Source organism: Notolepis coatsorum (genome assembly GCF_963971535.1).
Source record: "Notolepis coatsorum genome assembly, chromosome: 11".
Taxonomy (NCBI): domain Eukaryota; kingdom Metazoa; phylum Chordata; class Actinopteri; order Aulopiformes; family Paralepididae; genus Notolepis; species Notolepis coatsorum.
Window position 1 is genome coordinate 103,692,756 of NC_140175.1, and position 27,603 is coordinate 103,720,358.

Sequence of the window (27,603 nt, forward strand, 5' to 3'; positions counted from 1 at the left end):
ATGTATCTTGGTGTTTACATTTATCTTCATTTGAATTGCAGTGGATTCAGCTGCTCCATCTTGCGTTGATGGAGTATATTTTCCCAAGTTCCTGCACCCAACACCCAGAAATGGGGAGCGACTCCATGCTGAAGCCACCCAGGAGATGGAGATAAGAGTCAAAGCACAAGCTACAAACTCAATGTAAGGGAAATAGGGAGGTGTAGTGGTTACGTTATTGCTGTTTCTGGCTGGTCCACCATCTTGAAAACGCAATGTAATTCCCCATTGACCATTTCTAAATCGTCTCGTTTAAAACAAATAAAGCATTAACATTTGCACGGTGTACCTTTCTGTGCATATTCATCCACAATCTATAGCTCAACATGAAAATATTCACAAAAAAGCCAGATATACAAAAAAGTCAGTGATTATAATAAAATCGGGACGTGTTTGTTTCATCTTTGTCTACAGAGTATATGATGTCCTCATCAGTGGACCTCTTAACATCACCAAGCACAGGACCACACATGATGAGTATGTTATCAGATGGACTCCTGTTCAAGAGGACCTGGGAGACCATTTTTCCATTTGCTTTGTCGCTCAATCAGTAATTGGGTGAGCATTATATTTATTTTCTTCCACGAAAGATGCAGCATCCCCACATTTTAGAAGTGTGTGAGAGAGTCTAAACTGTGTGAGTCGTTGGCAAAACTGATTCTCCAGCCTGGGGTTGTACTGTGACCTGGCAGTGATGATGACACAGTTGAACTCACGTTTGGTTTGGTGATATTCATCCCCACCCTTTCCTTGAGCTCCTTGATGTTATTCAGGACCCTGAGCTCCTCAATGGTATTTCTGGAGGTGGGATTCCTCCAAACATTTAAAGGGGACATGCATTATAAATGGCTTTTTGTTTAGCATGGTTTTATAGTAATACAGGTTAGTATCAATGGGTCTGTGTCTCTAATTACCATATTGACTCACCAGTCTAGTCTCGAGTTCACGAGATCCTCCCTCACTCAACTATGCTGTTCTGATTTGACGGTTTTGCTGACGTGAATATAGCACTGATTTGCATAACTAACGCCCCCTCTATGGTTGACAGCGACAGCAGAGCGAGTGGAATTATCTTCACTTCCTCAAATAGAGCGAGGCAGACAACGAGCGAGTGAGAGAGAGGGAGAGAGATGAGAGAGAGAGATAGAGAGAGAGGAGCTTCTGTCGGGGAAACAAACCGTGCACGAGGAAGCAGCAGTAGCACATACTCATTTACACACAACCTGGACCTCGCGGGGAAGCAGCAGTAGCACATACTCATTTACACACAACCTGGACCTCGCGTGGGGAAGCAGCAGTAGCACATACTCATTTACACAAAGTGCTTATGGGCAGAGCCAGGCCAACACAGCCTGAAATCCAAAGGGAGAAAAATTTGGCTTTTGAGTACTTGATTAGAAATATAAAACAATGCATCTTTTTGAATAAAAGCTTACAGATGTGTTCAATAGACTCACAGGAATTGTGTAAAGTTGCCCAAATTGTGCTAGGAATAGCAATGCATGTCCCCTTTATTTACTTTCTTACTAAGATCTGGCATTTACAAAAAGAAATTATGCTTCTTAACAATATGATTGTAGGGAATAGCTGTTCTTATTCAATCATATAAAAAAAAACACAAGGTTTATAATAGATGTATTTTCTAATGACTCAGGAACATTCCATCTTCAGCCAGTCACCACCACAACCAACCACCACCCACAGTTTCTGCACAGTAAGTTACCTTCTTCTTTCTTTCTACATTGTGTCTAGGAAAATGTTTCAAATCAAATCAAATGTATTTGTAAGGCCCGACAACACACGTTAATGTCCCCATGGGCCGGACACGTCTCCTTTAAACAAGTCAAGAAGAAACATCACAATAAATCAAGAACAAAACAAAAACACCATAAAGTCCAATTTTTTTTTAATAAATAAAATAAATGAATGCAACACTCCCAGACATACCCCACCCCTCACTAAAACCCAGCTATAGGAAAAAATGCACCACAGGCAATGTGGAGGAGAGAAACCTGGACAGCATCACACCTGGACAAGAGGCAGGGGAACTATGTGAGAATGCTATTCATCGACTACAGCTCAGCATTCAATACCATAGTCCCCTCCAAACTCATAGCCAAGCTCAGGGACCTGGGCTTGAACTATAACCTCTGCCAGTGGATCTTGGACTTCCTGACGGGCAGACCCCAGGTGGTGAGAGCAGGCAACTGCACCTCCTCATCCATCACCCTCAACATAGGGGCCCCACAGGGCTGTGTTCTGAGTCCCCTCCTCTACTCCCTGTACACACATGACTGTGTGGCTCAGCGGAGCAACAACACAATCATCAAATTTGCTGACGACACAGTAGTGGTGGGCCTGATCTCTGCAAACGACGAGAGGGCCTACCTGGAAGAGGTCAAGGTCCTGGCGGGATGGTGCCAGGAGAACAGACTCTCCCTGAACGTCAGCAAAACAAAGGAGATGATTGTGGACTTTAGGAGGTCGGGGGTCAAGGACTACAGCCCCCTCAGCATCGACGGGGCACCGGTTGAGAGAGGAACAGTTTTAAGTACCTCGGAGCCCACATATCCGAGGACTTGACATGGACCACACACATTGACAGTGTTGTGAAGAAGGCACGACAACGCCTCTACTTCCTCAGGCGCCTAAGGAAGTTCCAAGTCAGTCAGAAGATCCTTAAGAACTTCTACTCATGTACAATAGAGAGCATCTTGACTGGCAACATCACCTCCTGGTTTGGGAATAGCACTGCACAAGACCGAAGCAGACTACAAAGAGTGACACGTTCAGCCGAACGCACAATTGGAGGGGGGCTTACCACCCTCCAGAACATTTACAACAAGCGGTGCAGGGGCAAGGCTAAGAGAATCATCAAGGACTCCAGCCACCCGAACAACTGCCTCTTTGAGCTGCTGCGGTCAGGCAAGCGATACCGGAGTCTCAAGGCGAGCACAGAAAGACTCAGAAGAAGCTTTTGTCCCCAGGCCATCAGGCTGCTCAACGAACAATAAACACTATGCAACAACCATCAAATGCACACAGCACACACATCCACACGCACACACTCACTTTAAACAAACAACACACTGCAGCACCCACTCTCCACACTTTAGATCACCTAAACACACTTTATATTTATTGGTAAAGGATTTGCACTACAACTCGTACACCTTACTGTAAATTGTACCTAAATTGTACCTCATCCCATTTCTGCTTTGCACTATATAGTATTGTATATTAGTATATTGCATAGTATATTGTATGGTAACTCAATTACTTCTAGTCTGCATCGAACATTGTACATATGTCTATACTGAACACTGTGACCTCTATTTTTACTTCCTCTATGCTACTTTATTTTATTTCATACTTATCTTGTCTAGCACAGTCTCTGGAGAGTAAGAGTAACAGTAAGAAGCATTTTGTATAAAAGTATTCTGTACTTCTGTATGACAACTATTAAAGAAACTTGAACTTGAAACCTTAGAAGGGCCGTTCAAGGAGGGATCTCCCTTCAGATGTCAGTGATAGTAGTGTTGCTATAAAACAGGTGAAACAGTTGGTAAGCATGCACTTATGTGTTTCTCTGAATACTGTCTCTGTAGGCAAGTTGGGAGTGTATTATAGATGTTTGTATGAGTTGGAGGATCATACTGGTAAGAAAGTGGTTATTATGTAGTGCAGTGGTTCTCAACATGGATCCAGGGACCCCCAGGCAACCTTGAGGGGGTTCTAGGGGGTGCCCATTAAACATTTTGATTTCACTATTATTTAGTTGCCTAGAAGTCAACTTGATGAGTGTATAAGAATGACTATTCAGATAGTTGTCCCTCCACTGTCCTCAACTACAGTATGATAGGATAGTTATGGGGAAACTATTTTATTGATCATTTGGGATGTTCGATATTATCGGCCTACCGATATTGGCATTAAAATTTGATATCGGAAAATAGCGGTATCGGTTTTCAAATTAATTTTTTTTTTTTTTTTTATATTTCTTAACCTTTATTTACCCAGGCAAGCAAGTAAGAACAAATTCTGATTTTTGAGACGTGTCCGTTTTTTGGGGGGGGGAAACCCTGCATATATCGGTATCGGTTGATATCGGTTGATATCGGTATCGGAAATTAAGAGTTGGACAATATCGGTATATCATATCGGTAAAAAAGCCAATATCGAGCATCCCTACAATAGCCATCTTCTCAGATGGGGGTCCCTGAGAGAACATTTTATTAAATGGGGTCGTATTGTAATGCATATCAATTTGAGGTTTGCGAACCGTCTCAACAGTTGAGAGCTACTGATGTAGTGAATAGCCTGGCAAGCTGCTAGCAATCTCAAATAGCCATGGAGAGGTCATGGTTAAAGTGGTAACCTGCTAGCAATCTCAAATAGCCATGGAGAGGTCATGGTTAAAGTGGTAACCTGCTAACAATCTCAAATAGCCCTGATGAGGTCATGGTTAAAGTGGTAACCTGCTAGCAAGCTCAAATAGCCCTGATGAGGTTAGCTTTAAAATAGTATAGATATCTGCAATATCCATATTTTGGCAACATAGGTGATAATCAGTGTTGGGACTAACTCGTTACAAAGTAACGTGTTACAGTAATGCCATTACTTTTGGCAGTAACTAGTACTCTAATGCATTACTTTTAAAATTCAGTAACTCAATTACCGTTACTAAATGGTTCGTGACTGCGTTATTTTTATGTAGATTGGTTGATTGATTGATTGAAAATGTTATTAACATATTGCAGAATGGGTACAATACAGTACAGCTCAATACACACAATTGTTAAGGGGATGCAGACCAGAGAAAGACTTTCGTCTTGTTTACATCAGGGTCCCCCATTTTCAATTCATCATAACATTTATGACATAGCCTACACGACATACAGATATACAGTACTGTTACATCCAGACATTTATGACATACCAGATTTACAAATACAGTATTGTTTGTATACTGCGAGTAGCGAGTGGTAGCGAGCTGCAGTGCAGTCCTGACTCCTGTGTCACATGCGGAGACACGTTGTGGGCATCATGTCTGTGTTTACTCTAGTCTAGACTGTCATGGCGGCGCCCACTAAGTCGAGTTTTTACACATGGAGATATTCTCACTATTTGTCTTTTGTCAAGCACAAAGAAAAGAACGTTTTAGTTAAATGTAAATTGTGACTTGGCTCAAAGATCCTATCTACTGCCCAAAACAGCAATTAAAATCTGTTGAAGCACCAGGAGAAAGAACATGCTTCAACAAAGCTATAGTCTAACGTTAAAGACCCAAACTCATCCCACTCATACAAACTGGAAAATGAGCTAAAGAAAGGTTTGAGGGGCTGGACAGTCTGGACTACATCTCGACCACCGCAGACATTTGGTCCGTCCACAACAAAAGCTTCCTCGGGATAACATCTCACTGGATAAACCCCACTACTTTACAATGTCAGAAAGCTGCATTGGCCTGTAAAAGGATAAAGGGTAGGCACACGTACAATGTCATTGCTGGTGAGATTGACCACATTCAAGCGATTGAAATAATGTTGTTTTTGTTTTTTAAGTAACTAAAAAGTTACTTTTCACAGTAACACATTGCTTTTTGGTGTAAGTAATCAGTAAAGAAACTGAGTTACTTTTGAAATTAAGTAACTATTAATGGTAACTATTAGTTACTATTTTTCAGTAACTTGCACAACACTGGTGATAATCGATTCATGGTAAAACGTGACATAAAACGTATCCCTTCCTGTGTGCCAGATGCTTTTCCTGGGAATGTCCACCCAGTGTGTAATAGCAGAGGACAGCAAATGTAAAATGTGAACATTTAAAAAAAAATTCAAATTAAATGACTGAAAGACATTTTATTTATATAAAAGGTATTGATATATGAATCAATAGATAAGAGTTGAAGTTGTGAATTTAGTCAAAATCAATTCTGTAAATTTTTACAGAAAAACAGAAAGTACAATAAACCTTTAACATCTTAAGACTGTGGAAGAATTTAACCGGAGCTAAGAATGTATCAGTCAAATATAGACTTAGTTAACACAGATTTATTTAAGGGTGAAGGAGAGAGGAGGGGTGACCGGATGTTAAGGTGAGCTAGGAAGGGGAAGGAGGGGGTAGACAAGGGGGGATGGTAAAGGTAGAGACAATGGGTACAAAAAATCAAGCAAAGCAAATGAATAAAGGGCAGATGATTTACAGGCGGTTTTATACAGTACAGAATTTCGCCATCCGGACACATGCAATTTGAAATATGAATAATATAGAATATCAGGCCTTTAAATTACCTTATTATGGCCAAGTCATACTGTACATCTATGGATCGGGCCAAATCTCCTCTTTTCAATGACAGAGTTAAATCTGGATTTAGTACCACCAGGCGCCCGTTACAGGGCAGCAAAGACAGTGAATGAAAACGACTGTAAGTACAGTTACTTTTTTATAATATCCATAGCTCCGCCATTTTTCATCAGATTGAGACGCAGTTTCAGACGTTCAAAGAAAGGTAAAGAAGCAAACTACGTTGTATTTTATGGCAATAACTTTCAGGTTTGTTTGACCCGTGAGATATAATCACGGAAATAACGTAAGAGTTTTTCGCAACGAATATTTTCAACAGCTTTGACAGAGCCTGGTGTGAGCTGGGTAGTGTAGTTTTATGACATTTCGATGTCCATCGAAAGCACTGGGTCTCCTCTCTCTTAGGTCGCTTTCACATAGAGTTTTGGAGGACTCGGTGCGGTTCTGGGGGTGAAGTTGCAACATTGTTGCATTCTTCATTTGGTTCGCCTGCTTTCACACAGGTTTCTGTGAGACGGACCGAGACCTTCTGAACAATGTCACGCGGTCGAAAAGGGCGCTTGTCTATTGGACAGTGGAAATGTGTGTGTGGCTGCGATCCTGTGTGTGCGCGCGTGTGTGTGTACTGCGGAGCCCAGATCAGCGGAGCCGAGTTTTGACATGGCATTGATCCATTGTTCTATTGAAGCACATTACCACCATCCTCTCGCTAAACAACTTGTAGACCACGGTGTTTTTATGAGTGCCCACAAGTAGCTGTTTTAATAATATAATAAGCCGCGCGCCTCGGTAATAATAATAAGCCGCGTTTTTTCTTCCTTCTTCCCAAGATGCACAGACATAGATAGATAGATAGATAGATAGATAGATAGATAGATAGATAGATAGATAGATAGATAGATAGATAGATAGATAGATAGATAGATAGATAGATAGATAGATAGATAGATAGATAGATAGATAGATAGATAGATAGATAGATAGATAGATAGATAGATAGATAGATAGATAGATAGATTAGATGCAGTGTGCTTGTTTTGCAGTGAGTGCTGCGAGCAGTGGTAATAATAATCACTTCCTATATTTGGTTCGCGTTTGGTCCGCTGAAGCCGAACCGAGACCTACGTTTTCAGGCGGACCAGAGTTCGCCTGCTTGGTCCGCGGACCGAGTTCGACGTGCATTCACACAGACCCGAAAAACCGGACTATCGAATTCTGGTCCGAAAGTCCGGACCAAACAGCCCCTGTGTGAAAGCGACCTTAGGACTGCAACGGTTTCATGAGGCATTATTTCCTTGCATCTAATTCATCCGATATCCGCCGGGATGCGCCGAGATATTTATAAACTCATATTTCGCTAATAACACTTAAATATATTGGTAAACAAACGTAGTGCTGAAAATATACATTTGTGATAGGGTTAGGGTCTTTACTCTTGGCTACATTTGAAAACTGTATTGATCTATTTATCAGACCCCGGACTGACCCCGGGCTGTATTGATCTATTTATGACAAGATATTAATTCCGTCGGGCTTAAGGGGTTAAAGTAAGTTGATTAACTCATTTATGAACTTATCTATGGTCCTCATTTGACACAGTCCAGCAATGAGAACCTTGTGGACTCAACCACTAAATAATGAGCCCATTCCACACAATTGTGTGTGTGGTTGAGTCTGATGTGTAGTGTTATTTGTCTATTTGTTTCAGGTCCGACATCTATCAGTCCGAGATGAGATGTGTTGTGGTTGAGGTTGTGCCAAAAAAAAAAAAAAGGTAAGTGATATTGTTTAGATCTGGCAAGTTGTGTAAAAAATTATCATTGCATCCTAATGCATTATACAGTATGATTGTGTAAATAGTGTTCTAGATAGCCAATGGTTTGGGTCCTAATCACAAGAGAAGTAGAAGTTGATGGCAAAATCCCATTCAACCTCTTCCTGATTCACTAACGCTAACGGTCTCTATAGCCTGGGCCGCACGTGACATCAAAACACGAGTTTTACAAGGCTTTTGAGGCTGTAAAATGGTTGTTTACATTATTAATTGAAAAAAAACATCCCTGTGAATGAAGTTGTGATGAGCAAATAATGGTGAATTACATATTGTAGCTTAGACATGTTTATAAAAATAAAAAGGATCACAATTTGGAATAGATGCCACGATGTGATATTTGTTATTCCAGTTGAAGCACATGTGATTTGCGAGGAGAACACCATGACAGTAGAGGTGACCAAAGTGTCATTCCGAGGACTTGATGAAGATCACCTGCGTCTCAGTGACCCCAGCAACACAGTCTGCAACCTCCAGACCCACTCCAACAGCACTCATATCATCGCTGTCTTCCCCCTCAATGCTTGTGGCACTCAGATCGAGCTACTGTTATTCACTCTTTCTATTAGGCTTCTTGTTTCATGATTTACAAGCGTTCCTTAGTTTAGTTTAGTTTATTTGGTTTGTGAAAAGGACAGTGTGCATGTACAGTGTGCATATGTAGTCCTAGACAATTAACACATACACACAAAAAACACATACAATATAAAACAGTCATATACAGTAAGAGTACAAAGAATACAAAAAACAAGAATACAGTCATAAAAAGCCCCATCCCCCCCACCCTCCACCCCTCCCTTCCACCTTACAATAAAAAGCACAATAACATCATATCCAATGTATTACAGGAAACAATAAAAGCACCCTACATAATAGGCACAATTTAAGAACTCCTTACATACGTAGTAATTGGCATAACGACTAACATTGGGATGGGAGAAAATTGGAGGAAAAAGGAGGGGGAAAAAGATCAATAAAAAAAAAGAAAAAGAAGCGGGTTGTGACCGGAAGGTCGCTGGTTCGATCCCCCGGACCGGCAGGAACAAATCTGGGCTGGTGAAGTGAATTAATAACTCTCTCCTATCCCCTTAACACCAACCGCTGAAGTGTCCTTGAGCTAGGCACTTAACCCCCAACTGCTCCAGTGGAGTTGCTCAGTGGCCAACGGTGGCAGACTGTGGTTGTACTGGGCAGCTCCCAGGTGTGAATGGAACTGTGTGAATGTGAAGCAGGGCGTTCCTGAAAAAGAGCATCTGTGCTCAGCGAACCTACCCTGGGTAAATAAAGGTTAAAAAAAATAAAGTCTATGGGCCATTAGAAGAACCTGCTAGGCCCAGGGCCTGGGACAACATGGCAGCTACGATTAGCGTTGCTCTGTTCAGCAGCAGAGTCACCATAAGCACTGCTTACGTGAATAACTTCTTTCATTGCAGGAGGATGACGATAGCCTTCACTTCAGGAATGAAATCACCAGCATTGACAACAACATCAATGAAATCATCACCAGGGGACACCATGTGGAAGTGAAGTTCTGCTGCCAGTACAGCAAGCGGGGAAATGTGTCCTTGAGTTTCTCCGTGCACAGGAGGCGTGTTGCTTTTTAACAGCGGAGGAGTGCAAGAATGTGACAATTTGACCATGTGACCGCGGCAGCGCGAGAGAGCGGCAATGCGGAAATAGGCTGTCTATTGCCATTCTCTAAGACAAACTCTAACCTTAACCAGCTCCTTAACAGCGCCTAAACTTAACCGTTCTAACCTTAACCAACTCCGAAACAATGCCTAACCTTAACCTTAACCATGCTTAACCTTAACCGGCGAAAGAATACACGTTAAAAAAGAAAATTTGATGGGATTTGAACTTGTCAACAACGGACCTCAGGACCGCTGCGCTGCCAGGTGAGCTGAGCTTCGAATGAAAATCATGGCGGATTAGGGCGGTTACATAATGCCGCAAGCTCTGCCGCTCCGCTAGCTCTGCCGCTCCGCTCTGCGGTTGCCGCGCCTGCCGCGGGGCGTGTCGCAGCCAATCAGGGAAAACGCGGAAGCAACGGCAGCACTGCTCCGCTGTTAATAAGCAATAGGCGCACAGGAGCAATGTCACGTTCAAGGAGAAAGGCTTTGGTACATTCACCTACCAGTTCGAGTTTTTCCGCAACAACCATTTTAGCCCAATAATTGATCCCAGTGACTACCCATTGGAGTTTGATGTGGGGGAAAAGATTTACATGGAGATAGATGCCACGTCTACACTCAACGAAACCGAGCTGTTTGTGGAGTCCTGCAGTGCTGCACCATATGATACTCCCAACTACTCGCCAGTCTACCCCATCATAGAAAATGGGTAAATACAGATACAGTAACTGATGGACTACTGTTTTGTTTATGAAAGTCAGTGTCATGTTGTTAGGTTAGAATGTCCCTAATAGACTCGTTATTTAGGCTAACATCTTTCTTTCAACTGTTTTGTGTAAGTAAAACCAATTCTAAGGACTGAACATCCAATATGAATTTTGTTTTCCTTTTACCAGGTGTATCATCGACCAGACGGTTGAAGTCTATCCGTCCAGCCCGAAATATTTCAGGTTCGGAATGGAGGCCTTCAAATTCATTGGATTGTATGACCAGGTAAATACATTTTCTGTAGATATGATGGCGCAAATGACTACATAGAAATTGTCATTTTAGTTAAAAACTATCCATCATGCTACCAAATAGCCTATATGCTGTGATATCTATGATTGCTCAATCTAATGGTTTCAGCTTGAAGTTTTTCTTTTTGTGGTCTGCCCTCAACTCTGCTTTCATAAAATGTAGATCTATCTTTGAAATCAAATTCAGAGAGTCCTTCTGCATTTACTGTGAGTCTGATGGTTTACCGACGCCCACTAAAGGTTTACATCAGCTGTACGGTCATGGTGTGTGAAGCTGGGGAGCCCAACTCCAGGTGCTCTCAGGGATGCACCAGCTCTCCTTCTTCTAATGGTCGGCAGCATCATCGTGGCAAGAGAGAGGCCGCCATCCAGACTACAAGCCACTTCATTTCCCAGGGTCCCCTGCGCTTGAGAAAGACGTCTGCAACGACAGGTAATTGTAAACCTTGTCTTATGGACACCCCCGTTCCCCGTACCTGGCTAACTGAGTTAGCCGGATAATTTCCAGGATAGCCTGACTTAAGCCGGACCTTTCTGTTCCCCGACGCTCGATTGTCTAAATCACCATGACAACAGATCAAAAAGTTTGAGCCTGGTCGAGAGCAGGGTTAACTTCAGTTAGCCGGATGAACCATGGCCACGCCCCCGCAAATAAATGACAGCTCGCTTCCTGAAATGATTCTCACAGTCTAGAGATCCCATTTATACCATTCTGAATTATGTTTCTGTGCTTCGTTTTCCTAGAGGGGGCTTTTGAAATGTATAATAATAGAACTAAATGCTGATAATAAATCATATTCAGCCTATAGATTTACTTTGTCCTAAATAAAATAATGCACGTTGTAACTGAGGGGTACAATTCCCTGACTGTATTGATAAGTATGGTATCATTAAACCACTACCGATTATGTACTTTAACTACTGGCCACACAGTACATGATATAGATATGATGAACACTTTCCCACCATGAAACGAAGTCCACACAAATGTATAAATCGAATATTTTATATAGCAAAGGGTATATACAACGTTCACTTAATGACATTTATGATTTGAATGCACTTGTAAGGCAAATGAGTATTCGTAGGCAAATCAACATTGAATGTCCAATCTCTGGTTACGCAGGGAGCAAGTATGCAACCTGGTTCTTTAGGGAACTATAGCGATGGTACTTAAATGATTATAGCTGGATATACTAAAAGGGGGTCCCGCTGGTTGTAAGTCAGTAGAGGGGGGGGTTAGGAGAGCCGCCGGCGATATCCCATCTGGCCAACAATTTCTTGGGAGAATTCAGAGTGCTGAACACGGTGCCCACAGAACCTCGGTCCACAGATGAATACAGCTGGGCCCTCTTGTAGACGGTAGCTGCCGGTCCACAACGAAGAGACGTGAGGCGACCTCACTCGGGGTAGAGCGCCGTCTCACCTGGACTCCTCTCGGGGGGTAGTTCCAACACTTACCATTGTTGGCTGTTATCCATGGCATAAATCAAAGCACCCAAAGCAAGTAGATAATCCAAGCCGTGTAGGGCTCGCCGTCGTCCGGGTAAGGTAATCCAATGTGCAGGTCCACTCGTCCTAGCCCAGAACTCCTCGGATGAAAGCACCACACGTGGTCTGCCCAGCCTGGTTAAGACTCTAGATAACGCGAGGAAACGATGGGGGTACTGCTCACTTTATAACTCTAACCGAACGATGCACCATACATAATAGACTATTATTAACTTAATAGAAATACGTCCCACTCGACGGTATAGTGCCAAACTATGACAATTCAATTATTAATCCACACGATGTCTCAATGCCATTCTGAGGCCAAATTGACCATACTGCACCACACGTGTATCGTGGGTGAGGCTTAACGTCTTGCCACTAGGTTGGAGGGTAAAGAACTAAGGGCTAAGGGACTAAAAGGAAGTTCTACTTTACTTGCGCCATATATATATATGCGCTGTGAACAAATAGTACCATTCGTATTTCGCCAGACGTATTCCTACGCGGAACCGGGCTAGTAACGACATGTTCGTCGGCACGATTGAACTTGAACCAAGGGGCTTGGCTGCTGGCGCCAAGTTCTTGTCCAATGAGAGAATGAAACTATTATGGGCTGTTAGTAGACTAAAGGGATATTCAGTGTATATGTACAAGGAATATACAAGGGATATCAAACGATATACAAATACTATTAAATATATATCCATAAATAAATATATATATTCTGTCAAATTGTCTCTCTCTTTTACCCACTTCTGGCGGGTCTGTAGAGACGGTAGGTAGTGGAGTAGAAAGCTGTTCCAAAACTTGTCAGCTAGTACCTCCACATTCTTCGGCCGTTCGCTTCTTCAGGCCTGTACATGGTCTGGGGTAGCGCGGGGTCCAGCCGCCCCATCAAGAGTGTGTTGGGGGTGACTGGGTCGACATCTGCTACATCACTTGAGACGTAACCGAGGGGCTTGGAGTTCAATACTCCCTCGATCTCCGTGAGGACTGTCATTAGGACTTCTTCCGCTACAGTCTGGGCCCCAAGCACGGCGTACAGGGCTGTCTTTATAGAACGTACTTCTCGTTCCCAGGTTCCACCGAAGTGGGGTGCGTTCGGGGGATTAAACAGGAAGTCAATCTGGGATGGAGCGAGGTGGGTCTTAAGTTCTGGGCCCATAGCTTGGAAGCTCTCTCTCAGCTCTCTTTCTCCGCCTTTGAAGTTTGTCCTGTGATCAGACAACAATGTAGACGGTTTTCCTTTCCGTGATGTGAATCTTCGGAAGGCCATAAGGAATGAGTCTGTGCTCATGGTCGGAAGGAGTTCGATATGTATCGCTCTGGTGGTCATGCATTTGAATACAATACCCCACCGCTTCTCGGTTCCTCTTCCTTTCTTTATGTACAACGGGCCAAAACAGTCCATGCCTGTGGAGTGGAATGGCTTGTCGCCGAGTCGGAGGCGACAGGGAGGTAGGTCAGCCATCCGGGGTATGCTGGGCTGCGCGCGCCACTTTCGGCAGTCTAGACAGGTTCGCTGGAAGCGTCGCACTGCTTCTCTTCCTTGAAGTATCCAATAGCGATGTCTGATCTCCGCGAAGACTCTCTCTGCTCCTGCGTGGTGTACATCCTCGTCGTATTTCTTTATGATCAGCTCTGTGACCTTGTGTCGGCTGTTCAAGACTATCGGGTACTTAACGTCATCCGGTAGATCGGGGGCTCTCCGCAGACGACCACCCACTCTGATGAGATTATGGGCGTCACTCTCGGGTGCCAGGTGGAGCAATCTGCTGTCTGATGGGACGGGCTTTCCTCCCTGTAGACAGTCTAGCTCATCGGGGAACGAGTCTCTCTGGGCTCGTTGTAGTAGAAGAAGTTCTGCTTCTTCGTAGTCAGCTGCTGAAATGTCGGCAGTGGGCTGCATCTCTGGGTGGTGCCACAGGAATGTCTTTAGCTGCGCACTCTGTAGGGTAATGCAATCATCTATGTTGGGGTCTGTGGAGGCGACTGTGCTCAGTCCACAGAACATAGGTTTCTTGTTCTCAGCCTCCTCTTTACTCGCTTCCCGTGGGGTGGGCGTAGGCCACTCTTCTTCCGGGAGCTTGAGGAACTCGGGTCCGTCACTGTAGATGTTGCGACGGGTGAGGTCATCTAGGGACATTCCCCGGGTGATGACGTCAGCTGGGTTGTGTTTGGTGTCCACATACCGCCAGCTCGCTGCTTCTGTTAACTCTTGAATCTCGGTGACTCTGACTCCCACGAAGACCTTGTATCTGCATGAATCAGACTTGATCCATGTGAGTACTGTCGTGGAATCTGACCACAAGATTGTTCTGTGCACCGGAATGGTGAGTTCACGTTGGATTAACGTGGCTAGATGCGCTCCTGCTAGGGCTGCGCAGAGCTCTAGACGCGGGATAGATTGTTGCTTTCGTGGGGCTATTCTTGAGCGAGCCAGGATGAAAGCAGTGTGTATCTCTCCTCCCTTCTCTTGGGCACGCAAGTAGGCCACCGATCCATAGGCTACTTCGGAGGCGTCACTGAAGACGTGTAGATCCATCTTGCATGTCTCTGGCCTCACTGTGGGTGGGAAGTAGCTGCGGCGTATATTGACGCCTGGGAGTGAGCGGAGCTCCGTCTCCCACTCTCTCCATGTGGAGGCAAGGTGTGCGGGTATTGGGTCGTCCCAGCCCTGGTCCTTGTCCCATAGTGCTCGTACAATCATCTTTGCCCTGGTGGTGTAAGGTAGAATACATCCCAACGGGTCATATTGTCTGGCGAGTGTTCTGTACACACTCCGTCTGGTGGTCGGTATCGCCGTCGACCTTCCCTGCTCCGTGGTCAGGGGTTTGTGTCTATAGTGGAGCGAGTCTGTTTTGAAGCGCCAGACTAGTCCTAGTGTCATTTCTTGGGCTTCTCCTGGGATTGTCGCCATCCAGGTCTCGCTGCTGGCAGCCTTGTCCGCGGGGGAGAGGCTGCGCAATACGTGCGGGTCGCTGCTGGCCCACTGCCTGAGATCAAAGCCGCCTTTGATCAGGGAGGCGCGGAGCAGCGCGCGGCGTCGCCAGTCAATCTTCTTTACGTGTCCCGCTGTGATTAGCTTCTCAATCTCAGCGCGGTACACACTCTCTTGAGCGGGGTCTTTGGCTAGGCGCCGCTCTGTGTTCAATAGATACCGCTCCGTAGCGTCTTTCTTTGCGTGAAAGGTGGGCATTCCCTCTCGCCTCAGGAGTGGAGTTGCGTATCTCATCACTCCGCCGACTGTGACTCTCTTTGTCCCTTGCTCGAGGAGGTTTATGGCGTAAATGTCTTCTTTAGAACGAATGTCTTTCTTTTCGTTCTTAAAGGGCATTGTCTCTAGTGTCCATAGCCTCTCGACATGCTGCAGGAGAGTGGTGTCTTCTTCTGTCACTCTGGAGTGGAGGCAGCTAGTGGCTGCTGTTCGGTTGAGAGATTTAGCGAGGGGGCCTTGTAGTGTCCATCCTAGGCGGGTCTCGACTGCTGCAGGACAGCCTCTGGGTCCTGTATGGACCCGGTCTATCGGGACTATGAGGTCTGCATGGTCGGAGCCTATCAGCAGGGTCGGGGTGGCGCCGTCTATGAGCGGGATAGGTAGTTGACGCAGGTGCACATATTTATCCATCAGCTTGGCGATGGGGTAGGTGTACTGTGATAGTCCTATTTCTTGGCTGGTGAAAGCATTTGTAATCCTATACCGTCGCTCTGGCTGCCCGCTTGCTGCGATAGTGAAGGAGACATTCTCGCCCTTTATCGTCTTTAAATCTCTTCTTATTGTCCGAATCGTCATTTGGTTCTCGCTCCCCCGCAGTCCCAGCTGGGCCGCAGCGGACGCGAGCAGAAGGGTCTTCTCTGACCCGTCATCAAGGACGGCGTAAGTGTCCATGACTTTATCTTGGTAGCTCAATGTTACACGGACTACCTTTAAGAGCACTTGGGCGCCGCTGCTGCTGGCGGGGTCAATGTACATGACACTTGCCTTGGTGCTGCTCGATGGTGCAGGTGCAGGCTTTCTTCTGTTACTGTCGTGTAGGACATCTAGGTGTGCTCCGTCACACCGACTGCACCTCTTCTTTAGGCGGCACTCGGCTGCCATTTGATTGCGCGCACATCGGTAACAGCGCCTGTTGGACTTTATCCATTGACTCACTTCTTCTGCATTCATCTTTGTGAACAGGTCACATTGTGACAGCCAGTGTTCCTTCTCGCAGTACGGGCACACCATCTTCCACTTCTCTTTTCTCGAGGGGGTACTGTGGTTCTTACTGCTCGGTACTGATTCTGATTGGTGCATGACAGTCACCGATCTTCTTCCATCGTTTATTCTCCTGGGTCCCTCTCTGGAGCTTGGTGTGCTCCGCCCGAACGTATCCAGTCGTAGGCTGCTGACTTCTCTCGCCAGGAAGTCGGCTAGATCGAGGAGGGATGGTTCGGGACCGTTAGGATCACGGTGGTCTCTCTGCCGCCTGAAGCGCTCTTGTCTGGCGGGTGGCAGCTTCTCTAAAATCCTCTCGACGTTAGAGTTGGCGTATAGCTCGTGCATACCCTTTTCCCGTTGCGCTCCCAGCATCCCTACCAGGGACTGCACTTTTATAGACAGGTCGTCTAATGAGCGATTGTCTGTTGCTGGGGGTAGGCGGTCAATATGCCTTATCTCTTGGATTACGTAATCCCATATACGTCCATATCTCTGGTCCAGCGCTGCTAGAGCCGCGGTGTATGGGGTCGTAGAGGTGGCATAGGCTAGCGCTATATTGTGCGCTCGCGGTACTTTCAGGTGCTTCAGTAATATTGCATACTTGTGGCGTTCATCAGCGACATCCACCATCATTGTCTCTAAGCACATCCGGAGCTCCGTGTACTGTGCTCGATTCTCATAGGTGAAGTCTGGAAACGTCGGTGTGGCAATGTATGACGCCGTGGATGGCTGATACATCGGCGAGCGTTGGGGGAGAGACCTCCTAGGCGAGTCTCCTCTTGCGCCTCTCTGTGGGCTGGTACCGGCAGGGTACCATGGCCCGCTGGTCCAGGTGCTATTCCTCGGGGCTGGTCGTGCGTCGTGCTCACCCGTGAATAGGGTCGGGGGTCTGTAGCGCAGCGCCGCGGGGGTATAGCCTGGGCTGTACTGGACCTCCTGGTCCGGTGGAGTACTGTGCTGTCGTCGGGCTTGGTTCTCCTCCTCTCCCTCTTCTTCTTCTATCAGGTCCTCTAGATCCTGTAGTCGTTTATTTAGCTTCTCCGCAGTGTATGCCGCTCCTTCCTTGTAGCTGGGTCTCGCTTGGACCGGTCGGGGAAGGGGGTCTGCGGGGGGTATAGGCTTGGTCTGTTGGTCAAGTTCAGGGTCGCTTGCTCGGTTAGGGGATGCTGCCCTTGACTGTTGTCTCGACGAGTTCCTTGAACCCCTGGCGGAGGGAGAGGGTGTTGCCTTGAGGATCAGCTGCTCCATTAGCTGCGCTTGTAGTCTGTCGCGCTCGGCTTCGCGCTTGGTGAGATCTGCTTCTCTTTGGGCACCGGCAGTGGCGCGCTGGGCGTCGGCCCGGTCTCTTGCCATATTCTCTTCCGTCTGAAGGCGTCTCATCTCCAGGCGTATGCGCTCTTCTTCGCTCCGTTGCTGTGTCTGGAGTCGATCGCGTTCACCCTGAAGTCGATCGCGTTCACCCTGAAGTCGATCGCGTTCGGTAGAGGCTGTCAGGCTGGCGAGGAACGCCTGTGATAGCATCCTCTCCGCTTCGCTGGGGGAAGACGGTTGTAGAGGTGAGCCGCTCCTGGCTGTACTCGTTGGGGAGTCCTGGAGCTCTATTTCCTCGGCGCTCTCCTCCTCTTCTTCCGTGCAGAGTTCTCTCTCTGTAGGGTTGTCTTCCTCCCGGGGCTGGTCGGGGACTACTTCTTCGGTATTGGCGGGGGGTAAAGGCATGTCAGCTCCCTCCTGGTCCCCACCGTGAGCTTGGTCAGTTACATTAGAACCCACTAGGGCCTCTGTGGTCGGGGTAACCTGGTCGTTAAGGTCAGATATAATTTTACTTTCTACTTTTACCGCGTTTACCGTTTGTCGAAGGCTAGGTAGTTGACTGACAGCGTAATCCTCTAAGTACTGAGGTGTCTGTCGTCTGCGCCGCGGGCGTTCTACATTAGGAGGACCGTTTCGTGGAGTGTTCATCATAGGCCATTTCAATATTAATAACACTATATTAATATTACACTAGTTACCCTCCGGCTCGAAGGACCAATTGTAACTGAGGGGTACAATTCCCTGACTGTATTGATAAGTATGGTATCATTAAACCACTACCGATTATGTACTTTAACTACTGGCCACACAGTACATGATATAGATATGATGAACACTTTCCCACCATGAAACGAAGTCCACACAAATGTATAAATCGAATATTTTATATAGCAAAGGGTATATACAACGTTCACTTAATGACATTTATGATTTGAATGCACTTGTAAGGCAAATGAGTATTCGTAGGCAAATCAACATTGAATGTCCAATCTCTGGTTACGCAGGGAGCAAGTATGCAACCTGGTTCTTTAGGGAACTATAGCGATGGTACTTAAATGATTATAGCTGGATATACTAAAAGGGGGTCCCGCTGGTTGTAAGTCAGTAGAGGGGGGGGTTAGGAGAGCCGCCGGCGATATCCCATCTGGCCAACGATTTCTTGGGAGAATTCAGAGTGCTGAACACGGTGCCCACAGAACCTCGGTCCACAGATGAATACAGCTGGGCCCTCTTGTAGACGGTAGCTGCCGGTCCACAACGAAGAGACGTGAGGCGACCTCACTCGGGGTAGAGCGCTGTCTCACCTGGACTCCTCTCGGGGGGTAGTTCCAACACTTACCAGTGTTGGCTGTTATCCATGGCATAAATCAAAGCACCCAAAGCAAGTAGATAATCCAAGCCGTGTAGGGCTTGCCGTCGTCCGGGTAAGGTAATCCAATGTGCAGGTCCACTCGTCCTAGCCCAGAACTCCTCGGATGAAAGCACCACACGTGGTCTGCCCAGCCTGGTTAAGACTCTAGATAACGCGAGGAAACGATGGGGGTACTGCTCACTTTATAACTCTAACCGAACGATGCACCATACATAATAGACTATTATTAACTTAATAGAAATACGTCCCACTCGACGGTATAGTGCCAAACTATGACAATTCAATTATTAATCCACACGATGTCTCAATGCCATTCTGAGGCCAAATTGACCATACTGCACCACACGTGTATCGTGGGTGAGGCTTAACGTCTTGCCACTAGGTTGGAGGGTAAAGAACTAAGGGCTAAGGGACTAAAAGGAAGTTCTACTTTACTTGCGCCATATATATATGCGCTGTGAACAAATAGTACCATTCGTATTTCGCCAGACGTATTCCTACGCGGAACCGGGCTAGTAACGACATGTTCGTCGGCACGATTGAACTTGAACCAAGGGGCTTGGCTGCTGGCGCCAAGTTCTTGTCCAATGAGAGAATGAAACTATTATGGGCTGTTAGTAGACTAAAGGGATATTCAGTGTATATGTACAAGGAATATACAAGGGATATCAAACGATATACAAATACTATTAAATATATATCCATAAATAAATATATATATTCGGTTTAATCTGATCCTTCACAACACACGTCATATACGGCGCTCGGAGTGCGATACACGCTGCAGGCGCATTGCAAATGTGAATCCCGCGGGGATATTGTGAGGTTTTGTCCGCTCCCCACCCACTCGCTCCGTTCCTTTAAGGTATTTTTGTTAATCAATTGCATTTCCCGCCTCACGCTTCTTTCCTGTAAGATGCCGTGTTGATTGGTGCTCTCCCCACCACACGCTTCTGGAGCAATGATCAATTTCATCCCGCAGCTGTCACAGCTTGTCATTAGCGCCCCGTGGCTTTATATACCCTGATCTCCCTAATATCGATGTTGGATCGTTTTGAATATTCCCTGCATCTGCCTTTCTTTCCCGTCGCTGTCTGTTGCTCCCCAGGACTCTCGTGAAGTATCCCTGTTGGAGAACCTGATTCCCCGTACGAAGCTACGCCTCGTTTATCTGCCCGCTTTACGCGTTGCGCTCTGGTGAGTTTTTGGAAACAGTCCTTTTTGGATCAATCGTTTTTGTGTGTTTGTGAAACACCGAAGAGATCCCGTTTTTGTTATACTGTTCTCACCTATTTTTTGTTGTTGGATTTACACGTTGGATTACCGTATTGTTTTTTCTCTGGACACTGCTAACTGTGTGTATCACACCGAAGATCAAGTCACTTGGATATATTGTTTGGATCAGTCACCTCTCTGTTTCTATTGTGCGCTGAGCTAACTGGGATTTCTCTCTCTCTCTCCACTTCCACCTGGAGTGTATGCTGGGGGGATCTGCAGAGCGGCTCAGACGTCACAGGCAAATTCCTCACCATCACCTTCTGGGAGAATCTGCAGAGCCGCAAACATTCTTCACATGCCAGATTCCCCGTTTGTTCTGTTCTCCACCTAATGCAATCTTGTGACTCTGTGAATAAACACGCCCTTGTTTTTGGCTAACTCTGAAACAACTCTCTCTGTGCCGTTGCGCTTGGGGTCGGTTACAAACCCTAACATTACGATCCAACCATGACGACCCCAGCCGACACAGAGAGAGTCAGAACAGCATTGGCAGTCCAGATAGAGTTAACCAAGGAACACAGCCAACAGCTAGACAGGGCTGCGGCTGCTGTACAAGAACTCCGAGAGCAGGTCCTGCCTATTCAGGGGTCCCTGGGCGCTCTGCCTAGCCAGCAGTCTTGGCTCTGATTAGTTTCATATATTCTCCGCTGTAGATTTGCTTAACGGAGCGCCCGGATTGTGTTTCATTCAAGCATAAAATTGAAGTGTCTATGAGTGGATTGTGGTTTTTGTGGATTATGAATTACGAGGACTCTGAGGATTGTTGAATTGTATCATCACTCACACGTTATTGTGATATTGTAACTGGGATTAAAATGTCTGATGAGATGCGCTGTTTGACGGATTTGAGAAATTGAATGAGCCGTTGACGTCACATTAATGCATTTGAGAATAAAGTTAATAAAACTTCATTCAAAAGAAAAATATTCGAAACACGGGTCTTTGTCCATTGATGGATATACAATGGATATATCCCGTCTGGCACAGTGGTCCAACGGCTAGTGCTCAAACCTGTCAACCCGACGGCCCGAGTTCGAAACCCCGCGTTTCCAATATAATTCTTTTGGAATATAATATTAATGATTATATGCAAAAGTAGCCTAGTTTTAAGTTAAAATATTATAAATCTACATGCATTGAGGATGTCATTCTTTATATAGCTCTCAACGTGCACCAAATTGAATTATTCCTACATTGCAAAAAGAAGAAAAAGACTAGAAGAAGTGGGATTCGAACCCCGGTCGTCTGCGTGAAAGTCAAAAGGACAAACCGTCACACCACAGTGCAGATAAGTAAAACATCCACCATACATCAATCAATGGGTAAGAGAGCCGTATCCTTATTCTGTATAACAGTTGAACTAATTATTTTTGCTAGCAAGATCTCATTTGATTATCCATTCCATAAACCTACTGCCAGCAGGCAAGTTTAAAGAAATATAATCTGATTGATTGGGGTAATGAGGGACTTAAAATTGGCCTATAGATTATGCATTTAACTTGTCGGCGAGGCTATTGAGCCGTACTGCAATCTGTTAATAAAGTTTTAAATCAATTAATCAATCAATGCCGTTAGAAAATCAGGATTTCTGCTATCGATACGTGCTGGCTTTTCAACTGAAGCGGCCGCGCGCACTTATCCTGGGTCTCAAGTCTGGTTTGAGTTAACGAGACTGAATCCACCTTCGAGGAACAGGAAAATCCCGGCTTCAAACATCGGGTTAATTGAATCTGGATAATGGGACTCTTGATCGACTTAGTTGAACCAGGTAGGGGGAATAGGGGGAATTAGAAACAAGAATAACATGAAACCACAGGTAATTGTAAACCTTGTCTTGTGGACACCATGCAGGAATTATAAACAAGAATTAAATGAAACCACAGGTCATTGTAAACCTTGTTTTATGGACAGTGATGCCAGTAACTAGTTACTCTAATCTGATTACTTTTTCAGTAAATAGTAATCTAACTTGTTACTTTTTACAAGCCAGTAATCTGATTATGTAAGTGGCTGTGCATTACTATCTCATAATGCTGATGATAAGAGAGCCAGGGGTACAGCCAGCTAGACCAGAGATGGGACATGCGCTCGTGCACGCACGCACGCTCACAGCCTCACACACATGTTTACGTTTATAGCTGATTTTAGAATGGCTTCAGCATGAAGTTAAATCAACTATCCAGTTAGTTTTATAGTGTAATTTGGCTACTTCAAGTCAAGTCAAGTCAAGTCAAGTCAAGAGTTTTAATTGTCACGGCATACAAGTATACAATGAAATGCGGGTGGTCTTGCCCGCAACGATGTGCAATACAGTGGTACAACATATAATAGAATCCAATAAAAAAACAACATTGTGCAATAAACAAGTAACAGGTAACATGGTGTCTACTTGAGAGAGAGAGTGAGAGTGAGAGAGAGATATTCATGTTACGCGTGACTTGCGGATGGCAACTGATGGCAACTGATGGCTGATGACATCTCATGATGACCTGTCTGAGCAGCCAATCATGATTTATGACATTATGCACTTTCAATAAAGCATTATTTAAAAAAAGAAACTGTTGTCATTCTTATGTTGTGGCAGCAGCAGGGGGGACGACGACGACTTCGTAACCTAGTTACTTTGATAATCAAGTAATCAGTAAAGTAACTAGATTACTTTTTAAATGAGTAATCAGTAATCAGATTATTTTTACAAGTAATCTGTAGCATCACTGTTTATGGACACCAGGAATTAGAAACAAGAATAAAATGAAACAGGGTTTTTGTAGTTATGAAGAAATACGCAAAAAATGTAATCTCACCAAGTCCACACATCTTTTTTACATACAGTTATTGTTATGTTTGAAGACTCAAGGTGTTCCATTAAAGAAACCAATTGAACACCACAGATACCACAAATTCTTCTATGAAAGAGAGACATCGAGAGGTTTTGTTTCAGATTTTTATCATCAATTACTAACGTCCTCGTATGAAACCCTCCACCTAGACTCCATCTGGAGGAGGGATATACCAGACCTGGAAAGTGATTTTGATTGGCAAGAAGCCTGGGCAAATGTTCGACTCACATCAAGGAACCCGGACCATCAACAAATCAATCTTAACTATATTCACAGGACATACTTGACTCCTATAAAACTGAAAAAAAGGGTCTTATACAAGACTCCAAATGCTCCTTATGTACAAATGGGGACGAGGGGACATTTATGCACATGTACTGGGACTGCCCACCAGTTAAGATATTCTGGAAAGAGGTGACCCAGCAATTATCAAATCTCAACACTATGGGTGCCGGCCAGAAATCCGGAAAATGACTGTGGATTGCCAGCGCTATTTGTCTATGGAGAAATTCCCCTTCTTTGCAGGGCTATAACTTTTTAAATTCTATTGCTACATTGCCATTATTAGGGCCCATTCAAAGTCCTATATGTATTGTTCATTGTGTAGCAACGTTAAACTTTTTCATTCACATATTCATAGTAAAGTATGGTCTAATGTATAAGTATGTTTTCATCTCTTTCTGCAGCTTTCTCCAGAACGTGATATATAGCCCCAAATGCATTATATTGATGATGAAATACAGTTTGATGGCAATCGGGGCGATATAAAAAATTTCAATTGGACGTACTTCTAGAATGATCTACGTATGATCTGATGATGACCGGATGGGCGGGGGATCGTTTATAATTCCGTGGGCAGCGTTATATCATTCATCTAGTGTGGGTGATATGTTCATCATAACAGTTTATATGGAATACGATCAAAAATAACGCTGAATCTTACCGTATCCTCCTCGCGCCGTTGGGCGATGAGCGTGGAACAGTCATTTACCTATTATGGTATGTAGAAATATCGGGTCCATTTCCAGCTTGTATAATAGTATATATGTCCAAATCATGTTGTTTATCGAGTTATTGGCAATCGATCGCTATGTATTGTGTCGAGATCGAGTCCCGTGAGCCAAACAGAGTGCCCGGAAGTAATATGGTCGACCAGCACAACCTCCATAGCACTTCCTGTTTGGCGATTGCGCCGATCGGCCACCAGATGGCGCTCCTGAACCGCCAGAGAGCTCAGTGGGTCCTCCTGGTGGATCTCAGGCCAGCGGAGGGGAAATATGAATCCGATCGCAGATTTTTGAAATATTGATATAAGGACGCTGTACAGCGTCCTCCGGCAACTTGAGCATGGCCGGGAATGATGCTTTAAAGCGTTTTCCGGCAGTCAAAGTGTTGGAATATACCTGTACACCCCTCTGTATTACTGCTGAATGATGTTTTTGAGTGTGCAGTACATCCACAGCTAAAGAGATTGGTTTTATCGGGTATCACAGTGGCTAAAAAGCTGATAGCATCACGATGGTTCCAACCGGAAAAAATTTGCCGAAAGGTCTGGATTATTACATATCTCGATGTGATCTATCAAGAAATATCTACAGCAAGAATTTTGGGTCTCAATGAATCCAAAATGACATTGTGGTTAGAAGTGGTGGAGAAAATAAAAGCTAGCATATAATGGTAATGTCTGGTTATGAGCGAGGGGAAATGGATGGTTTATCCAATGGGGGGTCCGGGAGGGGGGGGGGGGTACGAGCTAGAGCATATGTGTGTAGGTTTTTAGATAACAGGTATTAAGGGTATATCCTGTATAAGACAATTAACTAAAATGTGATTTCATTGGATGTGCACTGTCAACTAATGCTTGTATATCTTATCGTGTGTTGTCATGTTTGTTTATGTGTTTGTTTAAAAAATAATAAAAAAAATAAAATACAAGAATAAAATGAAACCACAGGTAATTGTAAACCTTGTCTTATGGACACCAGGAATTAGAAACAAGAATAAAATGGTTGTTTACTAGCTTTGCTTGGCACTCTCAAGACCTCTGACGATACTGAGCTGAACTTGTGTTTTTCTTTCCTCTAGTGACCAATTTGAACATGAACCTGGTATTCATGGCTGGATGTCTTCTAGCTGCTGTTGGCATGATCTGTGCAGTGGTCATCTACAAAACCAAGATGTCAAGTGTCAAATATCAACCTATGCCATCAGTTGAAAATAAATAGGATGGTTTACGTTTGAGGAATAATTTGATGGGAAACATTCTCAGATACTATTGTCAGATTTGATTAACAATCAGTAATTGTGTTTCTTGACATACATTTGAGAGGTATGACCACACAAGACTAAACCATGTATAATTTTAGCAAGCAATGACATTTTGTATGGTTAGAAGGAGTTTAGTAAATTAGTTCAGTAAATTACTTGTAATCAATGATATGTTTAAATCTATAATCAGTCGTTTCAACCTGTATCTTTTGCAACAATGACAATCGATGATGCTTCATTATTACCTATGTAAACCTGTGTAAATGGAAATGTGGGTGTTTCTTTGTCTTTAAAACAGTTGTGCTAATCATATTATACATATATATGTGCCCATATATGTCTTTTATTTGTGCCAAGGTGGTTGGCTGATGTTGGCGCTCTCACATACGATTAGTGAGGGAGGGGGGCGGGTAGGCAGTGGAAACCATCTCAGGTTTTACATCTGAAAGAGAGAGGAAATAAGTTGTGTATTCCTTTACCTTAAACAATTATCTCTATTTTGATTTATACTGGGAGTATATCCGAAGCCATTTTAGTTACAAGTGCCTTGTGTACTCTCTTCCTGTGCCTGGGGTGACTGTATTTGGGAGTGTGTGATCGCTGGCAGACTTGGCCCAGTGACATTGTGTCTGCCAATCAAGGATTTGTGTTTATTAAAATATGTTCTTGCTATGTTTATTGGACAATGTTATCTATAATGTAATTATTCTTATTATGCTCATTGGTTGATATGTTATGCTATTCTCACTTCATGGCTGAATCCTGGGCTCAGATAGTCACCTAAACTTCTATATGGGTTAACTACCTTACAATTTACATATGAACTGAAAGAGGCCATCTATTTAGCCACAATCAATGAAATAAACATTATGTAGCCTGTGTTAACTCACACACACACACACACACACACACACACACACACACACACACACACACACACACACACACACACACACACACACACACACACACACACACACACACACACACACACACACACACACACACACACACACACACACACACACACACACACACCACAGTTGAAATAAACCACTGACATATTATGCCTCATTTACATCATGCATTTTTGGTAAATAAAGAGATGATAATCCACTCCCCTTAGTAATTTATCTTGAGCAAGACTGGCATGATGGAGGGGGTCTGAAGTTCTGAACCACTACACTATCTGAGTCTGAGAGGAGAGGAGGGGTCTGAACCACTACACTATCTGAGAGGAGAGGAGGGGTCTGAACCACTACACTATCTGAGTCTGAGAGGAGGGGAGGGGTCTGAACCACTACACTATCTGAGAGGAGGGGAGGGGTCTGAACCACTACACTATCTGAGTCTGAGAGGAGGGGTCTGAACCACTACACTATCTGAGTCTGAGAGGAGAGGAGGGGTCTGAACCACTACACTATCTGAGTCTGAGAGGAGAGGAGGGCTCTGAACCACTACACTATCTGAGTCTGAGCAGGAGAGAAGGGGTCTGAACAACTACACTATCTGAGTCTGAGAGGAGAGGAGGGGTCTGAACCACTACACTATCTGAGCAGGAGAGGAGGGGTCTGAACCACTACACTATCTGAGTCTGAGCAGGAGAGGAGGGGTCTGAACCACTACACTATCTGAGTCTGAGCAGGAGAGGAGGGGTCTGAACCACTACACTATCTGAGTCTGAGAGGAGGGGTCTGAACCACTACACTATCTGAGAGGAGAGGAGGGGTCTGAACCACTACACTATCTGAGTCTGAGCAGGAGAGGAGGGGTCTGAACCACTACACTATCTGAGCAGGAGAGGAGAGGAGGGGTCTGAACCACTACACTATCTGAGAGGAGAGGAGGGGTCTGAACCACTACACTATCTGAGTCTGAGAGGAGAGGAGGGGTCTGAACCACTACACTATCTGAGTCTGAGAGGAGAGGAGGGGTCTGAACCACTACACTATCTGAGAGGAGAGGAGGGGTCTGAACCACTACACTATCTGAGCAGGAGAGGAGGGG

General features: G+C 44.8%; 2 protein-coding genes across 2 annotated transcripts in view; both read left to right on the forward strand.

Moving 5' to 3' along the window:
• Positions 1-46: 46 nt before the first annotated feature.
• LOC311236536 (CUB and zona pellucida-like domain-containing protein 1) overlaps positions 47-27,603 on the forward strand; it is a 78,135-nt gene continuing 50,578 nt past the window's right edge. The window contains exons 1-3 of the mRNA XM_084324217.1: positions 47-183; positions 454-597; positions 1,694-1,753. Of these exons, the coding sequence (XP_084180343.1) occupies positions 146-183; positions 454-597; positions 1,694-1,753 (242 nt within the window). The 5' untranslated portion in view covers positions 47-145. The remainder of the gene's footprint in view (positions 184-453; positions 598-1,693; positions 1,754-27,603) is intronic.
• On the forward strand, positions 10,357-25,922 carry LOC311237466 (CUB and zona pellucida-like domain-containing protein 1). The gene is made up of 4 exons (XM_084325357.1): positions 10,357-10,522; positions 10,710-10,806; positions 11,073-11,265; positions 25,414-25,922. Exons 1-4 carry the CDS (start codon positions 10,407-10,409, stop codon positions 25,551-25,553), a joined length of 546 nt encoding a protein of 181 aa, XP_084181483.1. The 5' UTR covers positions 10,357-10,406; the 3' UTR covers positions 25,554-25,922.